The sequence below is a fragment of the Lissotriton vulgaris genome, unplaced genomic scaffold (assembly GCF_964263255.1).
Source record: "Lissotriton vulgaris unplaced genomic scaffold, aLisVul1.2 SCAFFOLD_1937, whole genome shotgun sequence".
NCBI lineage: Eukaryota > Metazoa > Chordata > Amphibia > Caudata > Salamandridae > Lissotriton > Lissotriton vulgaris.
Genome location: NW_028246219.1, coordinates 4,611 through 18,581, shown reverse-complemented (window position 1 = coordinate 18,581; position 13,971 = coordinate 4,611). Strand labels below are relative to the sequence as shown.

The 13,971-nt window shown below is 46.4% G+C and overlaps 1 protein-coding gene across 1 annotated transcript in view; it reads right to left on the bottom strand.

The window, feature by feature from the left end:
* LOC147666041 (ADAMTS-like protein 5) overlaps positions 1-12,478 on the bottom strand; it is a 38,255-nt gene extending 25,777 nt beyond the window's left edge. Inside the window, exon 1 of the mRNA XM_086949305.1 lies at positions 12,175-12,478. Within this exon, the coding sequence (XP_086805431.1) occupies positions 12,175-12,384 (210 nt within the window). The 5' untranslated portion in view covers positions 12,385-12,478. The remainder of the gene's footprint in view (positions 1-12,174) is intronic.
* Positions 12,479-13,971: the final 1,493 nt, after the last annotated feature.

Below are 13,971 nucleotides of genomic sequence, written 5' to 3'. Positions count from 1 at the left end.
TCTGCCCCTGCAGTGTTAAACCCTCCTTCCCAACACCTGCCCCAGAAGGTCTCTGGCCTGCAGTGTTAACCCATTCACCCCCGCACCTGCCCCAGAAGGCCTCTGCCCCTGCAGTGTTAAACCCTCCATCCCCACACCTGCCCCAGAAGGCCTCTGGCCTGCAGTGTTAAACCCTCCATCCCCACACCTGCCCCAGAAGGCCTCTGGCCTGCAGTGTTAAACCCTCCATCCCCACACCTGCCCCAGAAGGCCTCTGGCCTGCAGTGTTAACCCATTCACCCCCGCACCTGCCCCAGAAGGCCCTGCCCCTGCAGTGTTAAACCCTCCATCCCCACACCTGCCCCAGAAGGCCTCTGGCCTGCAGTGTTAAACCCTCCATCCCCACACCTGCCCCAGAAGGCCTCTGGCCTGCAGTGTTAAACCCTCCATCCCCACACCTGCCCCAGAAGGCCTCTGGCCTGCAGTGTTAACCCATTCACCCCCGCACCTGCCCCAGAAGGCCCCTGCCCCTGCAGTGTTAAACCCTCCATCCCCACACCTGCCCCAGAAGGCCTCTGGCCTGCAGTGTTAACCCATTCACCCCCGCACCTGCCCCAGAAGGCCTCTGCCCCTGCAGTGTTAAACCCTCCATCCCCACACCTGCCCCAGAAGGCCTCTGCCCCTGCAGTGTTAACCTATTCACCCCCACACCTGCCCCAGAAGGCCTCTGGTCTGCAGTGTTAACCCATTCACCCCCACACCTGCCCCAGAAGGCCTCTGCCCCTGCGGTGTTAACCCATTCACCCCCACACCTGCCCCAGAAGGCCTCTGCCACTGCAGTGTTAAACCCTCCATCCCCACACCTGCCCCAGAAGGCCTCTGGCCTGCAGTGTTAACCCATTCACCCCCACACCTGCCCCAGAAGGCCTCTGCCCCTGCAGTGTTAAACCCTCCATCCCCACACCTGCCCCAGAAGGCCTCTGGCCTGCAGTGTTAAACCCTCCATCCCCACACCTGCCCCAGAAGGCCTCTGCCCCTGCAGTGTTAAACCCTCCATCCCCACACCTGCCCCAGAAGGCCTCTGCCCCTGCAGTGTTAAACCCCCCATCCCCACACCTGCCCCAGAAGGCCTCTGGCCTGCAGTGTTAAACCCTCCATCCCCACACCTGCCCCAGAAGGCCTCTGCCCCTGCAGTGTTAAACCGGATCACTGACAGAATATCGAAATCACAAATATCGACCTACAAGAATATTGAGTCAACAATATCGATGGCAAAAATATCGACATCCTATCTACAACATGGTAAGTACAAAAATATCGAAAAAATAATATCGATGTAAAAAATATCGATGTTAAAAATATCGATTTTTTTTTAATATATATAAATGTAAAATTAAGTATATAACACTAATAAATAAAATATACATATTTAAAAGTATCTAATAATGTTTAAAATTAAATAATTAATACATATATATATTACTAATACATTAATTAAATATATACACTAAATATATAATATATAAATACAGAACAATAAGTATTAATACTTATTTTACTAATTTATAAATTAATAAAATATATTCTAATTTACTAATTAACATTTACAAACATAAAACAATAACATAAATAAAATGTAAGTAATAAAAAATAAAAAATAATTTTTTTACAATTAATTATATAAAACATTGGATAACATAAGGGTAAAAATTACTATTCCTACTCCAGAGAGTGCAACAGTAGGGAAAGCGTTTCATAGCGTAGGGGTAAAATTACTATTCCCACTCCAGTGGGTGCAACAGTAGTCAAAACTGACCCTGATCCCTAAAAATACCCCTTTACCCACGAACTGAAAACTGACCCTGAACCCTAAAAATACCCCTTTACCCAAAAACTGAAAACTGACCCTGAACCCTAAAAATACCCCTTTACCCAAAAACTGAAAACTGACACTGAAGCCTAAAAATACCCCTTTACCCAAAAACTGAAAACTGACCCTGAAGCCTAAAAATACCCCTTTACCCAAAAACTGAAAACTGACCCTGAACCCTAAAAATACCCCTTTACCCAAAAACAGAAAACTGACCCTGAACCCTAAAAATACCCCTTTACCCAAAAACTGAAAACTGACCCTGAAGCCTAAAAATACCCCTTTACCCAAAAACTGAAAACTGACCCTGAACCCTAAAAATACCCCTTTACCCAAAAACTGAAAACTGACCCTGAAGCCTAAAAATACCCCTTTACCCAAAAACTGAAAACTGACCCTGAACCCTAAAAATACCCCTTTACCCAAAAACTGAAAACTGACCCTGAAGCCTAAAAATACCCCTTTACCCAAAAACTGAAAACTGACCCTGAAGCCTAAAAATACCCCTTTACCCAAAAACTGAAAACTGACCCTGAAGCCTAAAAATACCCCTTTACCCAAAAACTGAAAACTGACCCTGAACCCTAAAAATACCCCTTTACCCAAAAACTGAAAACTGACCCTGAAGCCTAAAAATACCCCTTTACCCGAAAACTGACCCTGAACCCTAAAAATACCCCTTTACCCAAAAACTGAAAACTGACCCTGAACCCTAAAAATACCCCATTACCCAAAAACTGAAAACTGACTCTGAACCCTAAATATACCCCTTTACCCAAAAACTGAAAACTGACCCTAACACTAAAAGTACTCCTTTACCCAAAATTAATTAATATTACAATTAAATTACTTCCCACCCTATTCCCCTATAAACCCACAACCCGCTCCAGTAGTAAAACATATAATTTACTTAAAAATATACATAAATTATCAATTAATTAATCAATTAATCAATTAAAATAATTAATTGACAATTAATATTTAATTGTAAAATAATTAATCTTTTAAAAATAATTATTTAATTAAAAATAAATTACTTCCCACCCTATTCCCCTATAAACCCACAACCCGCTCCAGTAGTAAAACATATAATTTACTTAAAAATATACATAAATTATCAATTAATTAATCAATTAATCAATTAAAATAATTCATTGCCAATTAATATTTAATTGAAAAATAAATTAATCATTAAAAAATAATTATTTAATTAAAAATAAATTACTTCCCACCCTATTCCCCTAAAAACCCACAACCCGCTCTGGTAGTAAAACATATAATTTACTTTTATATTTCTTTAAGTTATAAAAACATATTAAACACATATTATAACAATTACTTTAAATACTTAACTAAAATTTCTAACACATATTAGTAAATCGAAATTACTTACATCGATATATATGCTATCGATATTAGTAATTTCGATATTACTTACATCGATATATATGCTATCGATATAAGTAATTTCGATATTACTTACCTTAGGGTCGATATTCTGGCCATCGATATTCTGGACATCGATATTCTGTCCTTTCGATATTTGCAACTCGATATAAGTGTAGGTCGAAATTACTGTAATCGATATTTTGACTGTTTACCGTTAAACCCTCCATCCCCACACCTGCCCCAGAAGGCCTCTGGCCTGCAGTGTTAACCCATTCACCCCCACACCTGCCCCAGAAGGCCTCTGCCCCTGCAGTGTTAAACCCTCCATCCCCACACCTGCCCCAGAAGGCCTCTGGCCTGCAGTGTTAAACCCTCCATCCCCACACCTGCCCCAGAAGGCCTCTGGCCCTGCGGTGTTAAACCCTCCATCCCCACACCTGCCCCAGAAGGCCTCTGCCCCTGCAGTGTTAAACCCTCCATCCCCACACCTGCCCCAGAAGGCCTCTGCCCCTGCAGTGTTAAACCCTCCATCCCCACACCTGCCCCAGAAGGCCTCTGCCACTGCAGTGTTAAACCCTCCATCCCCACACCTGCCCCAGAAGGCCTCTGCCCCTGCAGTGTTAAACCCTCCATCCCCACACCTGCCCCAGAAGGCCTCTGCCCCTGCAGTGTTAAACCCTCCATCCCCACACCTGCCCCAGAAGGCCTCTGGCCCTGCAGTGTTAAGCCATTCACCCCCACACCTGCCCCAGAAGGCCCCTGCCCCTGCAGTGTTAAATCCTCCATCCCCACACCTGCCCCAGAAGGCCTCTGGCCTGCAGTGTTAACCCATTCACCCCCACACCTGCCCCAGAAGGCCTCTGCCCCTGCAGTGTTAAACCCTCCATCCCCACACCTGCCCCAGAAGGCCTCTGCCCCTGCAGTGTTAAACCCTCCACCCCCACACCTGCCCCAGAAGGCCTCTGGCCTGCAGTGTTAAACCCTCCACCCCCACACCTGCCCCAGAAGGCCTCTGGCCTGCAGTGTTAAACGCTCCATCCCCACACCTGCCCCAGAAGGCCTCTGGCCTGCAATGTTAACCCATTCACCCCCACACCTGCCCCAGAAGGCCTCTGCCCCTGCAGTGTTAAACCCTCCATCCCCACACCTGCCCCAGAAGGCCCCTGCCCCTGCAGTGTTAAACCCTCCATCCCCACACCTGCCCCAGAAGGCCTCTGGCCTGCAGTGTTAACCCATTCACCCCCACACCTGCCCCAGAAGGCCTCTGCCCCTGCAGTGTTAAACCCTCCATCCCCACACCTGCCCCAGAAGGCCTCTGCCCCTGCAGTGTTAAACCCTCCATCCCCACACCTGCCCCAGAAGGCCTCTGGCCTGCAGTGTTAAACCCTCCATCCCCACACCTGCCCCAGAAGTCCTCTGCCCCTGCAGTGTTAAACCCTCCATCCCCACACCTGCCCCAGAAGGCCTCTGGCCTGCAGTGTTAAACCCTCCATCCCCACACCTGCCCCAGAAGGCCTCTGGCCTGCAGTGTTAAACCCTCCATCCCCACACCTGCCCCAGAAGGCCCCTGCCCCTGCAGTGTTAAACCCTCCATCCCCACACCTGCCCCAGAAGGCCTCTGGCCTGCAGTGTTAACCCATTCACCCCCACACCTGCCCCAGAAGGCCTCTGCCCCTGCAGTGTTAAACCCTCCATCCCCACACCTGCCCCAGAAGGCCTCTGCCCCTGCAGTGTTAAACCCTCCATCCCCACACCTGCCCCAGAAGGCCTCTGGCCTGCAGTGTTAAACCCTCCATCCCCACACCTGCCCCAGAAGTCCTCTGCCCCTGCAGTGTTAAACCCTCCATCCCCACACCTGCCCCAGAAGTCCTCTGCCCCTGCAGTGTTAAACCCTCCATCCCCACACCTGCCCCAGAAGGCCTCTGGCCTGCAGTGTTAAACCCTCTATCCCCACACCTGCCCCAGAAGGCCTCTGGCCTGCAGTGTTAAACCCTCCATCCCCACACCTGCCCCAGAAGGCCTCTCAGTGTTAACCCATTCACCCCCACACCTTCCCCAGAAGGCCTCTGGCCTGCAGTGTTAAACCCTCCATCCCCACACCTGCCCCAGAAGGCCTCTGGCCTGCAGTGTTGAACCCTCCATCCCCACACCTGCCCCAGAAGGCCTCTGGCCCTGCGGTGTTAAACCCTCCATCCCCACACCTGCCCCAGAAGGCCTCTGCCCCTGCAGTGTTAAACCCTCCATCCCCACACCTGCCCCAGAAGGCCTCTGCCCCTGCAGTGTTAAACCCTCTATCCCCACACCTGCCCCAGAAGGCCTCTGCCCCTGCAGTGTTAAACCCTCCATCCCCACACCTGCCCCAGAAGGCCTCTGGCCTGCAGTGTTAAACCCTCCATCCCCACACCTGCCCCAGAAGGCCTCTGGCCCTGCGGTGTTAAACCCTCCATCCCCACACCTGCCCCAGAAGGCCTCTGTCCCTGCAGTGTTAACCCATTCACCCCCACACCTGCCCCAGAAGGCCTCTGCCCCTGCGGTGTTAAACCCTCCATCCCCACACCTTCCCCAGAAGGCCTCTGCCCCTGCAGTGTTAAACCCTCTGTTGTATTCCATATTCAATTATGTACATATCTCTTTAAGTAGGCTCTGCCTGTTGTTGCCTTATAAACCTTGTACTGCAATCTGTTACTAAGGGCAAAGGTTCTAGATTCCAGCCTGTATTACTACTGGACCTGTCCTGCTGACCAGATGCTGTACTGTGTTCCTCTGTACAATAAACCTACTTTCACCTTCAACTGGACTGGATTACTACAAAATTGGCGACGTTTTCATTGGTTTGCTACATTTGGGAACACAGGAGCAACCAAAGGATTATAACCTGCGCTGCATAATTATCATCATTTTCATGGATTTTGGATGTAAAGTATAATTTATCATTACTCTACTTCAACTACTATTGGAAAAATTCCTTGGCTTTCATCTCGTTTTATCATCTTCACTATCTACTTTATGACTTTTATTCTTTCCGTGTTCTCACCTTGTTTCTTTCTCACTCGAAAGAAACCCTGGAAAAACTCACGTTTTAGAGACAATCGGAATCTATTTGGATACCTCGCTATGTCTTTCCGCATTTTGTGATTACTTTCAACATTTCAGCGCTAAAATTAAGCTTTTACGCTCACCGTTTGCTGACTTTCAAACTGCCGGTTTGCTCCTTCGGCAACCGCTTTTCCTCGCGCTCTCCTGCTGCGCGTCATTGTTGTGCCTCGCCATTGTTGTCAGGCGCGACATTCCCTAAGCACCGATCTCTATGGTAGGACGTGTGCGCTTGACATCATCGCGCACACGTCGACGCCATTTTGTGTACTGGTCGCTTAGCAACGGATCGCGGAACGATTGACATCGCGTTTCAACGCGGAAGAAGCAAATCCCTTCACAAAAGGATCGACTTCTCATTAATGGTATCCTGTATCGCGCTTAGCGCATTCCTGATGTGCAAGGACCAAAACTCTTCGTAATGCACATTGAAAAGTTGTTTTTCACCAAGAAAATGTTTTTTACACAGGTTTGACTTTCATTATTATTGTATGCTTGTTCTTTTATACCACATTACTTTCACATAAAAAATTTTTTTTTTCACTATTTCTTGAACTTACTAATACTCATTAACTTAAGCATATCATCAAACATGCAGTTTGATCCTCCCCCTAAGTTTCTACAAAATAAAGGTGAGCCTCCCATACCTTGCATTCGCTGGAAAGAGGAGTTTATGACATTTTTAAAAGCTATAGATGGGGAGAGATTTTCACAAGAAAGGAAAAAGAACATTTTATTACATTCTTTGGGTTCTGAAGGTCAAGTAGTATTCAGAACACTTCCTTTACATGATGGGGGAGGAGACAGAAATGTATTTGATGATGCCATGACTCGTCTTGAAGCTAGATTTAAACCTACTTTTAGTGTGGCTCTGAATCGCTATAAGTTTTACACTAGAGCTCAAGAAGAGTCTGAAACTTTTGATGATTTCTTGACAGCTTTACGTTATTTGTCTACTAATTGTAATTTTGGTCCTATCTCTGATGAGATGATCAGAGACCAAATTATAGTCCATACCAAGAGCAAGAAAATCCAAGAAAAATTATGGATTATGGGAGATCCGGATTTGAAGGATGTTATTGTTACAGCTAAAGCTATTGAACAATCAGACAAATGGATAAAGTGTTTGGATAAGAAGGACAAAGACAGTTCCTCTGAAGTGTGTGCTGTTAAATCTGACACCTCTTCTGCGTCATCTTCCAACAAAACTCAACGTGCCAGTAATTCATTTCAACGTTCTTACAAAAAGAATGACAAATTTTTCCATTGTTTCAGGTGTGGTAGTCCTAGTCATGCTGCTTCTTTTCCTAAATGTCCTGCTATTGGGAAGGAATGTAACAAGTGTGGTAGACAAGGACATTTCAGTAGTTTATGCAAGACCTCTACCGGAACCACTCCTGGGAATATCAATAAGAATAGAGTTTCTTTTGTTACTGACTCTGTGCAAGAAGTTGATGTTCCTGAGGAAGATAATGGAAATAATTGTGAAAGAGGAATAGTTGTTTCCATTGTCGATCCCAATGAACAAGAGTTGATTCACCTTAAACAACCTGAGTGCGTAGTACATGTTTTAGGTGTGGATCTTAAATTGATGGCCGACTCAGGGTCACCTTGGACAATCATCACTAAACAATATTTCACTGAGGTGTTTGAGGGCATTGTTGGTCTTACAGATCTTAAAGTTCCTGATATAATTGCCAGAACTTTTCTTGAAACTGTTATCCCTATGGAAGGATATTTAGGAGCAGACATGTTTTTTAGAGGTCGAATGAGGTTTGTTAAGATATACATTGCCACAAAGGGAGTGAATGTGCTTGGGTGGAGAGATCAGTGGAGTTTTGGTATTACTCTCAATCCCAGGAAATTGGATCCCATTGTCATGATTGATGATTGTGTAGAAGAAACTCATTCTGTTAAAGCTATAACTAGTACTGAAGCATGGATAAATGAGATCATTAATTTGTTTCCCAAGGTTTTTTCAAAAGAATTGGGAAAATTACATAACTTTCAACACTTGATCAGACTCAAGAAAGGAACCATTCCTGTTACTCAAAAGTTAAGAAATGTTCCCATAAATGTCAGGGATGATCTTAAAATACTTTTGAAAAATTTAATTGATGATGACATTATCGAAGAAGTTGAGTCTTCCGAATGGGTTTCGCCCATCGTTTTAGCCCGAAAATCTGATCAAAGCCTGAGGCTATGTGTAGATTTGAGAGCTCTCAATTCAAACATCATAGTGGACTGCCATCCCCTTCCTAATATAAATGAGGTTGTATGTATGTTAGAGGGAGCGAAGGTTTTTTCCACATTTGATTTGCGATCAGCATATCACCAAATTGTATTAGCAGATGAATCCAAACAAATGACAGCTTTTCTCACCCCTGAGGGTTTATTCCAATATAAGAGAATGCCCTTTGGTTTGGCCTCTGCGGCATCAGTTTTCCAACGTACTATGCATCATATTTTTAAAGACCTCTACAAATTTGTGAGGTGCTTTCAAGATGACATTCTTGTGTTTTCCCCTGATAATGCCTCTCACAAAGATCATGTCATGGAGGTTTGTAAAAGATTGGGTATGCATGGTCTCACTCTAAAGGACAACAAGTGCAAAATGTTTTGTGAATCTGTGGAATATCTTGGACACACACTTACGGGCAATGGTGTTGTTCCCAAGAAATGTTTGGTTGATGCTATTCTTAAAGCTCCATGTCCTGACAACAAGGAAAAGTTGCTTTCTTTCAATGGCTTGTGTGAATACTATAGCAAGTTCATTAAGGGGTTTGCAACTAAAATGGAACCCTTGAGAGAATTAACAAGACAAAAAGTAGAATTTTACTGGGGTGAGAAGCAGGAGTCTGCCTTTCAAACCATTAAGCATGATATTGCCAATGCCCCCACATTGAAACCCTTCTGTGTTAATAAACTGTGTGTGGTTACTGTTGATGCCAGTGAGTATGGGCTAGGAGGGGTTTTATCACAAAAGTGTGGAAATGATGAGTGGTGTGTGGCGTTTGCTTCCCGCACTTTGACTGAAACAGAAAGGAAGTATTCGGTCATTGAGAAAGAGCTTTTAGGATGTGTCTGGGGAATAGAACATTACCGGAATTTTTTATGGGGTAATCGTTTTCTCTTGAAAACGGACCATAAACCACTAGTCTCTATACTTTCCCCTGGTGGTGGTCGGAACGCCACAGCACGGATTGCTAGACTCATGTCTCGCTTGCAAGAGTACAATTTTGATGTGGAATATTTTCCTGGAAGGAGCAATGTTACAGCCGACTGTCTTTCGAGACTTCCCTGTGACTCTAAATGTACTTCAAATGACAAAGGTGAAGAAGATGTTTAGTTTGTTGCTTCTTTAAGAGATTTCTTAGGAGATGAATTTTCGTCCATTTCTAAATCTGTGTGGGATGATGCTGTTACACATGACAAGAATTGGACTACTCTTAAAGAGTATATCTTAAAGGGTTGGCCTAATAGTAATATGGTTCCTTCAGAATTGAAATCTTTTCATCAAGTTCTTAGTGAATTAGAAGTTGACAATGATTTGATTTTTAAAAGTGGAAAATGTGTACCTCCTGAGGATATGCAAGAGGAAATTATTAGGCTTGCTCATGAGTGTCATTTAGGCATGTCTTCCATGAAGAGATTAGTGAGAACTAGTTTTTGGTGGCCAGGAATGGACAAAATGATTGACAGAGTAGTTCGTGAATGCTCTATATGTGTCAGCAGTGATAAGATGTTGAAGACCTACCCTGCCCCACTCATACCCATTTCTTGGCCAGAGAATCCTTGGAGGAAGCTAGCCCTTGATATTTCCGGTCCTTTCAATTCTCTACCTCAAGATGCCCGTTTTGCTTTGGTGTTAATAGACTACCACTCTAAGTGGCCTGAAGTTAGGTTCGTGTCTTCAGCTTCCTCGCAGGTCATTGTTGAATTTCTCAGAGAGGTATTTGCAAGAGAAGGTAGCCCTGAGGTTCTGATTACCGATAACGGGGTACAATTGATTTCTACTGAAGTAGAGGACTATCTCAAGTCTTGTGGGATTAAACACATCACTACACCTCTTTACGAACCACAAGGTAATGGACAGGTAGAAAGGTTTAACCGCGTCTTGAAAGATTCTGTTGAATGGGCGAGAAAGACTCCCAGTGTGTGGAAAAAAGTTATCAGAGAAAGGTTATGGTTGTATAGAATAACCCCTCACTCAGTTACTGAGCTTAGTCCCTTTCGTTTATTGAGAGGAAGGGAGCCTGTGTCCAAATTGTGTCCGTGGTGGATGAAAGAGAAGTTTAGCTCTCCTGCCATTTCTTCTCCTGTTGACGTACGAAGCACTTCTCTGAGAGTCAAACATCATCAGGAGAAGATGAAGGAATATTATGACTCTAAGCACAATGTGAGGGTTCCTGATTTTGTAGTGGGAGATTTTGTCAGGATACGTAAACCTGGGTTTTTGATTAAGGGTGCTTCTAAATTTGGGCCTATTCGAAAAGTTGTAAAAGTCAACACCAACAGCATCATAACTAATGATGGCAAAGTCTGGAATGTGAGACGTGTTGTTAAATGTCCTAATCTTCACTCTCCCAGCTTTGACAATGTTATTCCACCTGTGAAAAATGATTCTGTTAGATATGATTCTGTTTCTTCTAGAGTTAAGACCAATAATAGAAGCGTTAATGTACCACTTAGGTTTAGAGATTGATTCAGTTTTTTTTTTTGTGCTTTCCACATTTTTCTTCCTTTTCTATTTCTTCTTCTTTAGTTTCCTCTCCCCTTTTCCTCCTTTTCTTTTCTGTTCTGTTCTTTTTAGGGATAAGATGTGTTGTATTCCATATTCAATTATGTACATATCTCTTTAAGTAGGCTCTGCCTGTTGTTGCCTTATAAACCTTGTACTGCAATCTGTTACTAAGGGCAAAGGTTCTAGATTCCAGCCTGTATTACTACTGGACCTGTCCTGCTGACCAGATGCTGTACTGTGTTCCTCTGTACAATAAACCTACTTTCACCTTCAACTGGACTGGATTACTACACCCTCCATCCCCACACCTGCCCCAGAAGGCCTCTGGCCTGCAGTGTTAAACCCTCCATCCCCACACCTGCCCCAGAAGGCCTCTGGCCTGCAGTGTTAAACCCTCCATCCCCACACCTGCCCCAGAAGGCCTCTGCCCCTGCAGTGTTAACCCATTCACCCCCGCACCTGCCCCAGAAGGCCCTGCCCCTGCGGTGTTAACCCATTCACCCCCACACCTGCCCCAGAAGGCCTCTGGCCTGCAGTGTTAAACCCTCCATCCCCACACCTGCCCCAGAAGGCCTCTGCCACTGCAGTGTTAAACCCTCCATCCCCACACCTTCCCCAGAAGGCCTCTGGCCTGCAGTGTTAAACCCTCCATCCCCACACCTTCCCCAGAAGGCCTCTGGCCTGCAGTGTTAAACCCTCCATCCCCACACCTTCCCCAGAAGGCCTCTGGCCTGCAGTGTTAAACCCTCCATCCCCACACCTTCCCCAGAAGGCCTCTGCCCCTGCAGTGTTAAACCCTCCATCCCCACACCTGCCCCAGAAGGCCTCTGCCCCTGCAGTGTTAAACCCTCCATCCCCACACCTTCCCCAGAAGGCCTCTGGCCTGCAGTGTTAAACCCTCCATCCCCACACCTTCCCCAGAAGGCCTCTGCCCCTGCAGTGTTAAACCCTCCATCCCCACACCTGCCCCAGAAGGCCTCTGGCCCTGCAGTGTTAAGCCATTCACCCCCACACCTGCCCCAGAAGGCCTCTGGCCTGCAGTGTTAGGCCCTTCACTCCCACTCAGGACCATCAACTGAAGTAGCAGCTCGCTCCTCACCATCACGTGTAGGTCCTCTTCTGTGGGTCCCAGAGCCTCCATCACCTCATGGTCGTCTGAGGAGCGGGTGTAGTGCACCTGGGTCCCTGCCACTTCGTAGACACCCGGCCAGCTCACCGCCCAGTCTCCGTTGATCACATAGCGCCGCCTGGCGTTCATCAGAGCTGCAGAAACAAGGTGGCAGTCAGTGCCTGTGAGGGCAGGTTCCATCTCTGAGCTGGCAGTAACAGTGTGGGAGTGGCTAGAGGGGCTTCGCTTCAGGCATTGTCTCAGTACTGATGTGTGTCTCAGGCCTCTTCTGTGTCCCCAGTGATGACTCTAGTCTGAGTCAGTGAGTGGGTGATTGTCACTAATGCCTCTTTTACAAGTATCTCAGATTAAAGTGCATCTTCTGTCCATTGGTTCTGTTTGGGCACTTTTGTACCTCAATGAGTCCCAGGTCTCAGGCAGCGTGCAGAGCAGCAGCCGCTGTGGCTTTAGCAGGTCGACTTTCCCCTCCCAGAGGCAGAGAGTGTGGTCTTCTAGGATCCAAGGTAGGCATTGCCTTTAAAGGTGATTATCAGAAACCTGCTGTGCTGGGCTGGTGGGAGGCAGCAAAGCACACAAGATGATGGACGGAATGTTGCACAATGGCAACACATTCACCCCCGGTCACAGATCTGGGTTTAATCCATCGTTAATTTGCTCACCAAGCCACCCCAGTTCAGACATGGCCATATGTAAATCAGTCTGACCCTGTGCCTCATGGGAACAGTCCAGCCCAGACCGGAATCAAGCATCTTAGGACCGCTTTCTGGCTATCAGCCGTCTTCAGCCAGGAAAGCTTGACTCCAGTGGCGTAGTGAGCACGGGACCCCCGTCTGGGCATACCCAACCCACTTAGGGTGAACAGCAAAACACAGGAGATGATGGACGGAATGTTGCACTGTGGCAAAACATTCACCCCAGCTGGTTGGAGAGCAGCTGCCGACTGCCAGGATGAGTGAGGGGGTATGCACCGCTCAGACCTGACAACTTTGAAAATTGTTTCATCATGTGAGGGGAGAGACAGGGCCTTGAAGGGTCGGGGTGGGGCATTGAGATCAAAACCTACCTCTCCAACCAGAGAGGGGATGGGGCTTAAAGCACGGCACTGTCACCAGTACATATTACAAAGGCGTGTGAAGCTGCTGGCCACGACCTGGAGAGATTGCAAGACATCTGATGAACGTCGGCTGTGCTGAGCCTCCACACATCAAACTTGAAACCACTCTTGCAGGGCGCTTCCAGCGGACTGTGTGCACACCATGTGTTTCTTCACCTGGAGAATGTGTGACGCACGCTGTTATCATGTGGCACACAGTGGGGCCATGGAAGTTGGCAGATCTGTGCCAACAAGCCTAGATTTTTGCCAGTGTAAGCACAGGGTATGGGTGCCAGTCCTTATAGGCCTGGTATGACGTTAATGGTCACTATCCACTGTTTCAAATCCTCAAATCCGTTGTGAAGAAACACTGCAGACCTTTGGTCTCTGTCGATTATCCGGGATCCTTTACTTACTCCAGTATTGGAAGATTTCATAGATTCACATGCTTGAATCATTCCCCATCGCCGCGATGGGAGTCCCTTGTTACCTTATAAAAGCAATGTAATGATAGGCCTATGCCGCTTACTTTAATAACCTATCATAGACATTAAAAAAAAGAGCCCAAACTTAAGTCTTGACCAATCAGGTTGTATTTTCCTCTAGAACACGCCTGTGAGAAGCTCCAGTCCCTCAGATGTTTGACTGCGCGTCGTGTAAGGGAGTCTCCTCTG